The sequence below is a fragment of the Mustela nigripes genome, chromosome 3, assembly GCF_022355385.1.
Source record: "Mustela nigripes isolate SB6536 chromosome 3, MUSNIG.SB6536, whole genome shotgun sequence".
In the NCBI taxonomy this organism is placed as follows: domain Eukaryota; kingdom Metazoa; phylum Chordata; class Mammalia; order Carnivora; family Mustelidae; genus Mustela; species Mustela nigripes.
The window spans coordinates 64,567,679-64,581,454 of NC_081559.1; the positions used below are offsets into that span (position 1 = coordinate 64,567,679).

Genomic DNA, 13,776 nt, shown 5'->3' on the forward strand with positions numbered 1-13,776 from the left:
TGACAAAAATAGAACATTAGAACAAGTTGACATTTGAACTCTAATCTCTATTGAAGACTCCAATATGTCAAACTTATATTCAGACCACAATTAAACAGTATAAATGTTATAAAATGGAAATGCATTGTAAACTTTCTACATTTGGGTTTTCAAAAATATGCCCTTTTTGAGTATCTTAGCAGAATCCTGCCAACCTTCTGAGGTGAAGGTTTGCCCTTCATTTTAACTATAGATTCCTTTTGGTGTGAGAGAAAAGTATTCTTTCCTTTATGAATAATAGTAGATAGTAGTATTTATTTTGCCAAGTACATTTCAAAATTTGCTATCCTTAGGTTGGACCCACATTCCTAATTTTTTTATTACTAGTCTGTGGCCTTAAAAAGCTTGGAGGGGTGCTTGGGTGGCTCAGTCGGATAAGTACCTGCCTTCGGCTGCGGTCACGATCCTAAGGTCTGATCAAGACCCACATCAGGATCCCTGCTACTCTCCCTGCTTGTGCTCTCTTGCTCTCTCTGGCAAATAAATAAATAAAATCTTTTAAAAAAATAAAAAATAAAAAGCTTTGAAACCAATGAGGCACAGTGTCAGTTGTACAAATTCCCATTCCCAGGCTAGCCTTAAATTACCCATGCCTGCCATTTAAAAATATGTATATACACACACATACATACATACATACATATACGTAGTATACTATCTCTCACTTTAGAAAGGACACATTTGACTTTATAAATTTTATTTCTTAAGATTTTAATTAAAATAATTTAAAGAAATATACCACATAGAAATGTTAGAGAAATACAAAAGAATTATAGGCAAATAATGGATAATGAGAATTTCTTTAAAAGAGATACACAATGATAAGAAAAAAAGAGAGAGAGAGATACAATAGGGAAGAAAAATAAACAGTTTTTATATACTATTCATACATTAATTATAAACCATAGCAGTAAAAGCTTTCCGAACATTGGCAAGAAAAGCCGAGAAATTGTTGGTCTTCCTTACATTCTCTTGGAATTCTGTCAGGCACTCAAGATGAGGAGAACTATCTGACACTAGGAGAAAAAAAAAAGATAATTTGAGTGAGGTTTTTTTTATAGAAGAGAAGTGTTTCTAATTTAGATGCTTTCATCTGATTCAAACATTTCAATTCCATTTTACTGAGATGCTTTGAGCACAGAACAATAGATACACTTGATTTTCATATCCTAAACTATCTTTGGACCTCTTTGTTTAATCTCTAAATATTAAAATCTTAAGTACTACAATCTTACTTTAAATGTAAACAGATGGTAGTCAAGGGATTGAGGAGCTTAGTAGTAAAGAACAGAATGCCATTTCCCATCATCTTTCTATACATTATATTTTGACTAAACTATTTTAATAGGTGTGTGTGTTGTTTTTTTAAATGGTTAATCAGTTTTCTCTGTAAACCTTTGGCTTGGCTTTTAGTTTCTGGTCACTACATCAAAAAAGAACAACTTTCAATGCCAGCTTTTAATAACTTATAATTATGGGGAAAATCTAAGCTTTTTAAAGTTTTCATTAGAAAATGTGACTTCTATTCTAAAAGTGGTAATTATAGGGTTTACTAATCGCATGAGACACAAGTCACAAGTAATAGTACAGTTCTCACATGTAGTTGTATAAAATGGTACGTCTTGGGAGCAAGTCTCCAGTGAGGGTGGTCAAAGGAAAGGAATGATCCCGCTTTCTCTCCCAACAATTTGGGAGAGATTTTTCCAAGAAGAAATTCGACGATGCCAGATTTCCAGCTTTGGTTGAGATTGTTTAGGAAACAAGGACCATGACCATGAGGGAAAGATTAGCAAAGAGCACTAGGGTCAAAATCACACTATAGATTCTATTTTAGTACACTATTAAATACTGTGGTACTATGTAGCAAGAGAGAATATACAATTTGGAGAACACTAAAAACCTAGGTATGTGGTTTTTTTAGTTTGCTTTTTAAAATTTAGCTTTCATTGAAAGATATTCACTGAGAGAGAAAAAAAAAATCTGTACATGAATTAGATTCCTAAAATAAAGAAATCCCTGAGAATGAGGACCGAGTCACCAGGGTACATCAGGGAGACAACTCAGCAGTTCTCCTGAGTGCTTATCTGCTGTAAGTGCCTTTAAGCTGAGAACACAGGTCTAATGAGCTGAGAACCATTTTCCTGAACTCCAATAAATGAAAAGTTACTTTAAAGGGGGCATTAGAAGAATAAAAAAGGAGATAAGTATATTTCCATTCTCTTCTTGTCCCCCCTACTATCAATCATATATATTCCCCAGAAATCGATGACCTTCTTTCTGGTCTGCTGGAGAATCAGTAAATGAGCTACATTATCAATGTATGGGATTTTTCAGGAGATGGTAATATTTCTTAAATTGATTTTTGAGAAATAAATGATTACATTCTGATGACTTAGCATTTGCTTTTAAAATCACCTACTTGTATAAATTATAATATTCACATTTACATGGTTATATCCTTTACAGCTTTAGCTTTAAGTTCTTTAAAAGGCTAATTCCCACTTGTGTATGAAGTGCAGTGATCTGTGGTCTTTAAGACTTTTCTGCCACTGAGGCACTGCGCCATCCTGAAGAGAAAGTACATATTAAGGATCCTACATAATAACTGTAAATCACTACTATACTCACAGCCTTTAGAAGACAGTATCCCATGAAGCAAGACTGGCAAAAAAGCACCACCTTGTGGGAATTACTTTCTGTCATATTACTCTGTATGTGGAATCAGAGAACATTTGAGGATGCCACCCTTAAATGCCAATTAAGATAGGAATACATACCTTCATACTCCCTGGCTTCATTTAGGTGGAGGGAAAACATAAATGGGTTCTCAGGATGCTTAGGGTCAATATTAGTGAATATAAACTGTAATTTATCACCTGAAAAGAGAGATTAAATTATTTGGTATGAGAACATTTTATCATGCCAAAGCTTTCCATGGAGATGAGCCTTCTTACCTCTGTCCTTAGTATTTATATGCTAAATACACACACACACACACACACACACACACACACAAGTAAACCAAGCCTCCAAATGTACAAGTTACAAGTTAGTTTTAAATGAACTATAGTTTAAATGATTTTAAAAAGCATGAGTAACGAAAGAAAACAACTGATAAATTGGACTTCATCAAAATTAAAAACTTTTGTCCTTCAAAGGGTACTACCAAGAGAGTAAAAAGATAATCTACAGAATGGGAGAAAATATTTGTAAATCATATCTTTGACATGGATTTAATATACAGGATATATTTTAAAAAACCACAAGTGAACAGCCAAAAGAAAAGCAACCCAATTCAAAAATGGACAAAAGGACTTAAATAGATATTTCTCCAAAGAAGAGATACAAACGGTCAGTAAGCACACGGAAAGATGGTCACCACCACTAATCACTGGGGAAATGCAAACCAAAAACCACAGTGAGCTATCATTTCACACCTACCATTAGAGTTGTAACAAAACAAGAAAAGAAGAGTGTGGATAAAGACATGGAGAAATTAGAACCCTGCTGGTGGGAATAGAAAATGGTGCCTAAGCTGAAGAAAAGTTTGTCAGTTCCTCCAAAAGTTTAAATCGAGAATTACAATAGGACCCAGGGACTCCATTTCAAGGGGTATACTCAAAAGAACTGAAAATAGGGACTCAGGTAACTTTGCCAATGTTTATAGCAGCAGTATTCACAGTAGCCAAAAGGTGATAATAACCATGTGTTCACTGTTACATGACTAGATAAACAAAATACAGTATATACATACAACAGGTCATACAAAAAGTGATGAACTTCTGATATGAATCCAACATGAATGAACCTTAAAAACATGCTAAGTAAAACAATCCAGATGCAAAAGAACAAATACTATATGATTCCACCTATATGAAATACTTGGAATAGGTAAATTTATGGAGACAGGAAATAGATTAGAGCTTATCAGGGGCTGGGGGAGGAGGAATAAGAAATTATTGCTTAATGAGTATATAATTTCTGTCTGCAGTGATGAAACATTCTGGAAATGTGGTGATGGTTACACAGCACTATGAATATAATTAATGTCAACAAACTGTATGATAAAAAGAGTTAAAATGCCAAATTCTAGGTCATATAGTTTTACCACAATAAAAAATGTACTACTGAACAGATTTAATCTGACCTTTTCTACATAGTAATCCAGTCTTAATGTGTTTTCCAAAAGACATCCAAATGCTCCCAAAAGAGTAAATGCCCATTAGAAATTAAAAATGGCAACCACAAAGTAGAAACTCACATACATTTTAATTTTGCTCTACAGCATAATTAGGAAATCTCATTTTTAAAATGGTTTTAATTACAAAAAGTAATACTCAGAAATTTTGAAAAACATTTCTTACATTTGTATTCAAAATGAAATAATTACATTAGTACAAGAGATTTCCTAAAAAATACTTATTTACTTATTTAAGAGAGGGGTGGGGAAGGGGAGAGGGAGAGAGAATCTTAAGCAGACTGCACTGAGCAGGGAGCATGACACCTGTCACGGGGTTTGATCTCACAACCCTGAGATCATGACCTGAGCCATAACCAAGAGTCTGTCACTTAGCTGACTATGCCACCGAGGTGCCCCCCAGTACACCAGATTTTTAAAAGTGTTAATAGTAATGGGAGGGATACATGCCAAAGAGAAAAAAGACTTCCTAAAATAATGAAGGGTTTAATTTGGGTTCTCTTCTTTAAAAAACATTATTTCCTGACTTTGGGGGCTATGAGAAAGTTCTATTTTTAAATCTAAAATAATTTTAAAGCCTTCTTGTTCAAAAAAGCACCTCAGGATGACAGTAAGTCTCCAATGAATCAAAAATTCAGAGTTGAAATTTGTATTTCCCTCTAATCAAAAGGTTCGCATTTTTATTAAAAGCTTATTCCAACAGGTGATGGGCCAGAGAAAAGACTAATAGATATATGAATTGAAAGCCCAGACAAAGAGATATAATTAAGTATACAGAAAAAAGGTTTACCTTTCCAATAATAACCAAAGAAATGCATTTAAAAATAAATGCTCCAATATTTTCTAGTCAACTGCCAAAAAATCAAACACAAACAGACTTTAAAAACTACAACTCTGACAAGAAGACAATGAAGTGGGTACTCTATACATTGTAGAGAGTTGTGCACAAAAGAATTAATATGGCAGGCCTGATGCTGTTATCATTAAGACTCTTAAAAAGGCCTGCTTGCAAGATGGTCGTTGGCTAGTGTGTTGCCCACTGCCCCCCAACCACCCCAGGTTTGAAGAGTCACTAGGAAGACTCATAGGACTCTCCACAGGGTCATACTCAGGGCTATGATTTATTACAGTGAAAGGCTATGGCAAAATCAGCAAAGGGAAAAACATATGAGGTGAAGTCCAGGGAAAACCAGCACAAGCTACACGAGTCTCTGATGGGCTTCCCTGGTAGACAACACTTTACAGGTATTGTCACATTCAGTGCTAAAGGAATTAAGCGCAGTGATTCTGTACTTGATCTTAACTCTGCTGGCTTAAGATTCTTAAAAAATTATGCCTGAAAAAGTGTTTCTTTTAGACTTTGCCCCAGTGCCTTTTTGGGGCTGTTTTTGTTTTTGTTTTTTTTTTGTATCCTCTTGGCAATAAATCTGAGCCATGAATAGGACTATATGCAGAGCCCTATAAGTCCTTCTAGGGAATCACCAAACCAGACAGTGATCTTGGGGACTGCTAACACAATGAACAGTGCTATAAACTGGCATGTACACTACATACAACAGCTATTAAAATATTTACATGCTTTAACCCAATAATGCTTCTCTGGGAATTCCATGGAAATTATACAAAAGAAATGGAGAAGTCTGTATTCATTGTAGTACTTCTAAAACTGAAACACAGGCAGAATCCAAATATTAAGTTAGAAACAAACCTGTATTAAATGAGATAAAAGACTGGCTAAATTAAGACACATTAGTGGAATGAATTATTATACCACGATTTTAAAATTACCATAGGAAGGCTATAGCAAATGGAAAAATGCTAATCATACAATACCAGTAAGAACAAGGAACAATCATGCCAAATATACATTTATTAAAATACCGGATGATAAATAACCAAGGCATCAGTAATGATGTTAAGATGATGAAAAATTTTTTAATTCTTTCCTATTTTCTAAAAAGTTAATAATGCTGTCATTATTTTCTTTGACAGCATTTTTTAAATTCTCTACTTAAGATATACCTTTCTAATCTCTTATGTTTTACTTACATTAATATACATACCATAAATTTTACGAATTTCTAGTCCAAGTCGATCTTTATATAAATCTGCAGATTTCTGTAGTCTTTTCAACCTCTCTTCATTAGCTTTGTTAGCAGCAGAAATAGCTAAGATTAAAAAAAAATACATATATTTGAATATGAAATTTTTTTAGACGAAGAGACTTTACAGCATAAAGAATGTGCCTAATGGTTCCTGGCAGAGAATGTGTGATCAATAACTCTGTTACATGAATTATACTATGCCTTCTCCAGACAAATCTTATTTAGTGAAACGGTCTCCCACTCTGCTTAATTAAGCTCCCATATCAATTGCATTATGGTTCTAGTTTTAAGAGAAATCAAAAGGACCTTTAAGTAAAACAAGAGAAAATAAAGCCCACTTAGCTAACTTCACACGGCTTCCTTGCCGAAATGAGTAGCTGGCTATGCCCGCAAGATATGTTACCCATTTTTAGTAATGAACTGGAGTGAAGGCAGACATACAGAATTGTGAACCATCATCACTCTGAAATTTAGGTTAATGTTTTAAATATGCGTACAACTGGAAACTTACTTTCCTTCTTCTTAGCATATTCCTCCTTAAGATCCTGAATATTTGAGGTCAGTACTTCCAGTTCTTGCTTTTTGTCTTTTATTCTAGCAATCAACCTTAACAAGTTATCTTTTTTTTCTTGAATGACGCTATTCTGCCTGCAGATTTCTGTAAGAAGCACAAAATGTTAGTTAGAATATATATAGTTTGCTCTCCAACATCTATCACAGATAAGGAATACTGACTTTATCATAAGATCAATAATGTTTTAATTGATAAGTGCTTCCTAATGGTTCAAAAATTATAAAAACAGAAAGAAAAAAAAAATCCTATTCTTTTCTATTTGCATTTGAAAATAAAAGACCCTTGCAGCTTTGCTTTTCAAATAAGTATATAAAGTATAAGTATATAAAAACAACCAAAATCTGGACAATGCTTTTACACAGCACTTTGAAGAAACAGTTCATTCTAATGTTATATTAATGATTTTGGAAGATACCAGAAAAACAGAAAGAAGTGTCAGAGGAGAGGGAGGGAGACAGAGAGGAAGGAAGGATGAAAACTCATTTACATTGATACTAAACAAAACATCCAGGAATAATCTAGATCAAGAAGTATGTAGGCCCCATAAGAAAAAAAGGGCAAAACCTGTCTGAGACATGTATTTGATTTGACCTGGATATATGGAAAGACATTTTATGCTTCTAATTATTATAAAGATGTCAATATTTCTCAAATTCATTTTTTTTTAAGATTTTTATTTATTTACTTGACAGACAGAGATCACAAGTAGGCAGAGAGGCAGGCAGAGAGAGCAAGGGAAGCAGGCTCCCCGCTGAGAAGAGAGCCCGATGTGGGGCTCGATCCCAGGACCCTGGAATCATGACCCAAGCCGAAGGCAGAGGCTTAACCCACTGAGTCACCCAGGCGCCCTCCAAATTCATTTCTATATTTAATGCAGTCCCAATGGAATTTGGAGGGAAGGGAAAGGGAAGATCTAGAAAAGTATTATAAAATTTATCTGACGAATACACAGGTGAGAATAGTTAAGGAAATATGGTAAGAAAAATAATGAGGCTAGAGACCTGTCCTATTAAAATTTAACATCTGTGATATCGGCACTTTTAATACAATAGTGGGGTACCAGCTGAAGAAATGACATACAGTTTAAACAAAAACAGCATTCCCAAACAAACACTGGTGGATTTAAGAAATTAATATGAAAAATGAAATATAAAATCAAGTGGTAGATGGTTCCCCAAACTGTGCTGAAATTCAAAATAAATTCCATATTTATTAAATATTTAAATATAAAATGAATTCTTGCAAAACCTAAAAGACGGTATCCGAATATAAAGTTAGTTCTATGGGGAAAAAGATCTTTTGGGGGCACCTGGGTGGCTCAGCTGTTAAGCATCTGCCTTCGGCTCAGGTCATGATCCCAGGGTCTTGAGATCGAGCTCCACATTCAGCTCCCTTCTCAGTAGGAAGCCTATTCTCCCTCTCCCACTCCCCTACTTGTTTCCTCTCTCGCTGTAGATTTAGATTTTTAAAATCTAAAAAAAAAAAAAGAGAGAGAAAGAAAGATCTTTTTATTCAAAGGCAAAAAGAAATCAAAGAGAAAGACATACACTAGCTACATAAAAGTTAATAAATGGGCAAAAAAACCTTACATTTGATTCAAATAAGCATAAAACTCTACTATATGCTAGGAACTTTGTTCAACACCTTATATTTTTATAAATTTACTTCAATTTCACTATAATACATTTTGAAGGTCTAATTTAAAAGAGGAAAAAGCAGTTGGCTGACTTGCTTAAACCTTTATGTGCTAGGATACAATAAATAGTAAGACAAAGATTCAAACTCAGGACTTGATTTCAAAGACCATGCTTTGAGCACTAAATATTCTCCCCCAATTGTTCTTAATCTAAAGAAGACGCAAATATAAATTCCTAAGACAAAAACAGACAAAGGAATAAACAGAAGAAATGTAGACTGCAGATGGTTAATAAATATGAAAGACAATTTAATCTAAATAGTAATCCCAGAAATGCAAATAAAGCAATGACATACCAATTTTCATTTATTATAATGTTTACAAAAATAATAGCTAGTGTTGAGAAGAATGCAAAATATTGGAGTTCTTGTGGCATATTTTTGACATTGCAAAACGAGTCTTTTTTTTTTAATTTTTTATTATTTTTTATTTTTTTATTTTTTTTGCAAAACGAGTCTTAAGAATATTCATGTCCTTTGATTAGTTATTTCATTTTTACAAGTAACCTTAAGAAAACAAGATATGTGAAAGTATTTATACACAAAGAATTGTTTTCAGTATTATTTGCAATGGTGAAAAACTGAAAACATCCTAAATGGCTAATAGGTAAGGCAGCTTAGAAAGTAAACACAGGTAAAAGGCCAGCATATAGCCTACCACGGCAAGAACAACAGGAAAAATATGGAGAAAAACAGTCAAGAGTACTAACCCTACCTCCAAAGAACTGAGGAACTCCAGCTTTTCAAACCCTAGCCTATGATTTCCAATGGGAAAACAAATTCATTTTTCAAATAACTGGCATTTACACATCAGCACAGATGAATCTCAGAAGCATACTGTTGAATTTAAAAAAGGAACAAAATACACACAAAAATGCCATTTATATAACATTCAAAAACACAATACTAAATATTGTGTCCTATAATACTCTATAATGTTACCTTCTGGAAGGTGTGAGAAGAGAAAAGTAGAGGTGCAAAGTTCTATTTCTTAAGCTGAGTTGTAGGTACACAAATGTTTATTAGTTTTATATATGTGTGTGTATAACACACACACACACACACACACACACACAATACATTGTTTTACTGGTATGAGGGATTGCATAAAGAAGTTCAATCTAAAAAAAAATCTCTGTGAACTATAGCTTACGATTTTGATACTCCAAAAACATCTCAACCATTCGTTCTTCTTCCTTTAATTTCACAGACAGCTTTTCTGAAAGAGAAGTTGGAATTGAAGTTTTAATTCAGCTGAAAAAACTAAAAAGCAAGAACAACAAAACAGCATGTTACAAGTTAACCTCCGTTACCTGCACATGCTTTGATGGAGTCTTTGTAGGTATCTCTCAGTCCCACCATCTGACAGGAAGTGTCACTGACACTGCTTTTGAATTTATTCCAAAACTCATTTATGCTTTTATCAAACAGTGCGAGTTCGTCCTCTATCATTTTGGGAAAAAATGCTACAAAACAAATAGAACATCGTATTTCTTATGAGTTACTGAAATCAAACCAGGCTCATCTTCTAATCAATCCTATTTTGGCAGTGTGACCTTTGCTAGAAAATAGTTAGCAGCTTACTTTTGACTCTAGATATTCCCGGGCAGATCAAGCCCCCTGGGCTCAACCACGGTTCAAACTCAAGATTCCAGGAAGGACATCTTTACCTCCTAGGGATCCGTCAGTAGTGTAACTGCACAAGACACTCGCACAGCTCTATGACCTTGGGGAAATGATTCTGACCCCGTTTTCTCACAAGTAAAATTGGTAACTTCTACCCAACTCTGAGCATTTGAATTCCGGCCTGCATGGCCAGGTCCCACACGGACGGCCCCCTCTCCTAGGAGAAGACCCCACAGGAACCCGGCCTCTCCCTCCCTCCAAGGTCAGGAAAAGGAGCGCTCAACAGGCGACGGGAGTGGGAGTTTAGTGGGCTTGGTCCAGGAAAGGTACACGTCAGCCGCACTCTCTGCGCCTTAGGGGCCTCTTTTGTAAAACAAGGTCCGGTAAGGCGGCAAGCTCCCCCAGTTTTCTGTATCGCTAAAACTCTCCCCCAAACCTAAAACCTTCCCGGACGGGCCACAAATCTCTCGTTGGCTGAAACCCGGAACCTGTCAGCCTCACCGCCGCCCACCCCGACGAGTCAACAAACCGAGCATTTCACAGACCTCCTTCCCGAAAATAAATCCCGCGCAGAAACCCACTTTCCCTTAGAGCGACAGGCGGATCCCGAAGCCCTAGATCCCACCTCCCTCATCTTCTCCAGGATGTCGGAGCCCCGCCACCTACCCACAAAAGACCCGAACCAATTCGAGAAAAACCGAGTTTCCAGAACCAAGTCCGGCAGCCGCGCTGACTTTCGTATTTCAAATCTTAGGGCGCCTTGCTCCTCCCGCCCCCGGGGCGTCCATTCGCCTTTGGATTGGCTGATAGCTACGCTTTTCATGAAGGGATTGGTTGATCTAGACCTCCGGTATTCTCGCGAGAGGATAGGGGAGAGTGCATTCTGGGATTTGTAGTTTTTTTCCTGAGACACAGCAGACTCTCTGCTCTGCTTGGTAAAATACTGATTAATAGCTCCCGGAGGGACTTGCCCCAGCACAAGGCATTCATCATTTTCAAATAAAGCCTTCTGCAACAAATTTAAGTATTGAACTTTAATCGAAGTCTGTTGCCAAATACATTCCCCTTTCTGTAAATTTAGAGTTAATTTTAAAAAAATAAATAAATAAAGCTAGGGGCGCCTGGGTGGCTCAGTGGGTTAAAGCCTCTGCCTTCGGCTCAGGTCATGATCCCAGGTGGGATGCAGCCCAGCATCTCGCTCTCCGCTCAGCGGGGAGCCTGCTTCCCTTCCTCTCTCTCTGCCTCCCTCTATGCCTACTTGTGATCTCTATCTGTCAAATAAATACATAAAGTCTTAAAAAAAAAATAAAGCTAATAAAAATACCATTGCTTAATCGGTCTCCTCATTTAATAACTTTTCATTGGAAAGTGATTGGAACATTACTGTTTGTTGGCTTCTAATATGAACATTTTTTTTTAAAGATTGTATTTATTTATTTGACAGACAGAGATCACAAGTAGGCAGAGAGGCAGGCAGAGAGAGAGGAAGAAGCAGGCTCCCCGCTGAGCAGAGAGCCTGATGCGAGGCTTGATCCTAGGACCCTGGGATCATGGCCTGAAGGCAGAGGCTTAACCCACTGAGCCACCCAGGCGCCCCTAATATGAACATTTCTTAAGTCTCTGGTTTTGACCATGTGAAACAGAAACAAAGCGCAGTACCTAGTACTGGTATTACTTGCCCCAGCAGAAACTCAATGACACAAAACTCCTTATTGACAAGTTTCTTGGTATCTACACTCTCTGATAGTCTGTGTTGCAGATAAAAGTGAAAAGAAGCAGGGAAGCCAGAAGTAATTCAAGATTTTTAAACTGTGATATTTGTAAGATAGTGATGCTGTTGGCAGAATGGAAATCATCTTCGTGATTGTTTTGGTGTGCTGAGGGAGGGGTGATGCAGGGAGGCAGAGGCAGGAGAGGATATTGTTGGGAGATCCAAGTGTTAATATTCCTTAGGCATGTTACTTCTTTAGTTAATTCAACAGTGGCTAACTGCTCCAACTCTGTAGTAAGACTGCCTGAGTTTGAAATCCAGGCTCCATCATTTACTAAGTTTGATGTTGAGTAAGTTGCTTGGCCTATAGGACCTTAGTTTCCTCATCTGTAAAGTGAAGGTAACAATAATAATAACACCTTCTTCCTCCATATACCAAATCTGAAGACTAAAAGACGTAATAAATGTAAATACCTTAGAAGAGGTCCCCCTAAGTACTCAAAGTGGTTTCTTGTTTTTATGATTTTATATCCCACCTATTTCCTATGCAATAGACTGTCATATTAAAACACATATTCTTTCTTAGAACAAAATCCAAGTTGGTAAAGAAATAAGAGAAATTCTTGCAATTGAATACTCACTTTAGCTAAGGCAATGCATATGGCTCCCATTACAAGAAAATCACACTACTTGTTAAATTCTGACCTTAAGGAAAGATTCATTCTGCTATGTCTGGAAAAGTATAGAATATATTCCTTCCACTCAATCCAAGTTGAATTAGCTAGTTAGGTGTGGTTATTTAGCATTATCCATTTAATAATTTGCCAATATTGCTCAAATATAACAACTTCAGTTTCAATATAATGGATACTAAACTTCAAACAGTAGTCTGAAAACATTTTTAGTGATTTCTTTAAGCCATTACTATTTCAAGATAATAAATTATTTCCCCAGCTTGGAATAATGTTTGGATCATCTCTTTAATGCATTCCTGATAGAATCTGGTAAAACACAACTGATCTATGAGCAAAATGGAAAAAAAAGTTTATTAGCAAGACTGTGAGATATTCACCACTGACACAAGGCTACAACTATATCTCTTAGACAAAGATGAACATTTTTCAGCTGATTCATTTTTCTGCCTTCTTTAGTGGATTACTCCTGCTAAGTTGACTCCAATTATTACTGGGGGGAAACATCCAGATAGGCCTCAGAATAGATTCTTATGGTTTACAGAAGATCTCTTCTTTTCTACTCTTCCAGCTTCTCTAACAATATTTTGGAAGTCCTACTAGAATGATACATTGCCATCTTGCAGAACTTCAAACTGGAAGGAGCTAGAACTCTAAGAAAATCATCTACGATGTTCCTTGAAGACCAGAAAGAGGCACAAACTATTCAACTGGAATTTTCTAAAGAGGATGAACAAGATATAGGGAAGCTGTACTGGTCATGAACTCCAAGTAAATGAAATTGATTCACTATTTGCATCCTTCTTAAAAAAGCTGAGGATGAAATAAAAAATAGGAAAAGAACACAGAGTAAATACACTTTAAAGAATGAAAATATAAATGGCTTGTATTATGGAATTAAAATTATGATTTTCATCTCTGACCATGGTGTGTTTGTGAAAATACACAAATGATTATAGGCTGAAAGGTCTTTACTACTATTTTCTTTCATTATCATTAAGGATTCAAACACCAACAATAAAACATAGGTTTAAGTAACGTGCTCAGGGGTTCCTGATATTGGGTACTCTATTCCAAGAGCTAATTAAAACCAACAAAATCAGGACAAATCATTATCAACATTTAACACATCACAA

The 13,776-nt window shown here is 35.9% G+C and overlaps 1 protein-coding gene across 1 annotated transcript; it reads right to left on the reverse strand.

Moving 5' to 3' along the window:
- Window positions 1-719: 719 nt before the first annotated feature.
- Window positions 720-11,001, reverse strand: SPC25 (SPC25 component of NDC80 kinetochore complex). The gene is made up of 7 exons (XM_059392760.1): window positions 10,904-11,001; window positions 9,925-10,077; window positions 9,765-9,830; window positions 6,854-7,000; window positions 6,301-6,405; window positions 2,817-2,915; window positions 720-1,055 (listed from the first exon to the last, which is right to left on the reverse strand). Exons 2-7 carry the CDS (start codon window positions 10,061-10,063, stop codon window positions 931-933), a joined length of 681 nt encoding a protein of 226 aa, XP_059248743.1. The 5' UTR covers window positions 10,064-10,077; window positions 10,904-11,001; the 3' UTR covers window positions 720-930.
- Between the last annotated feature and the right edge of the window lie 2,775 nt (window positions 11,002-13,776).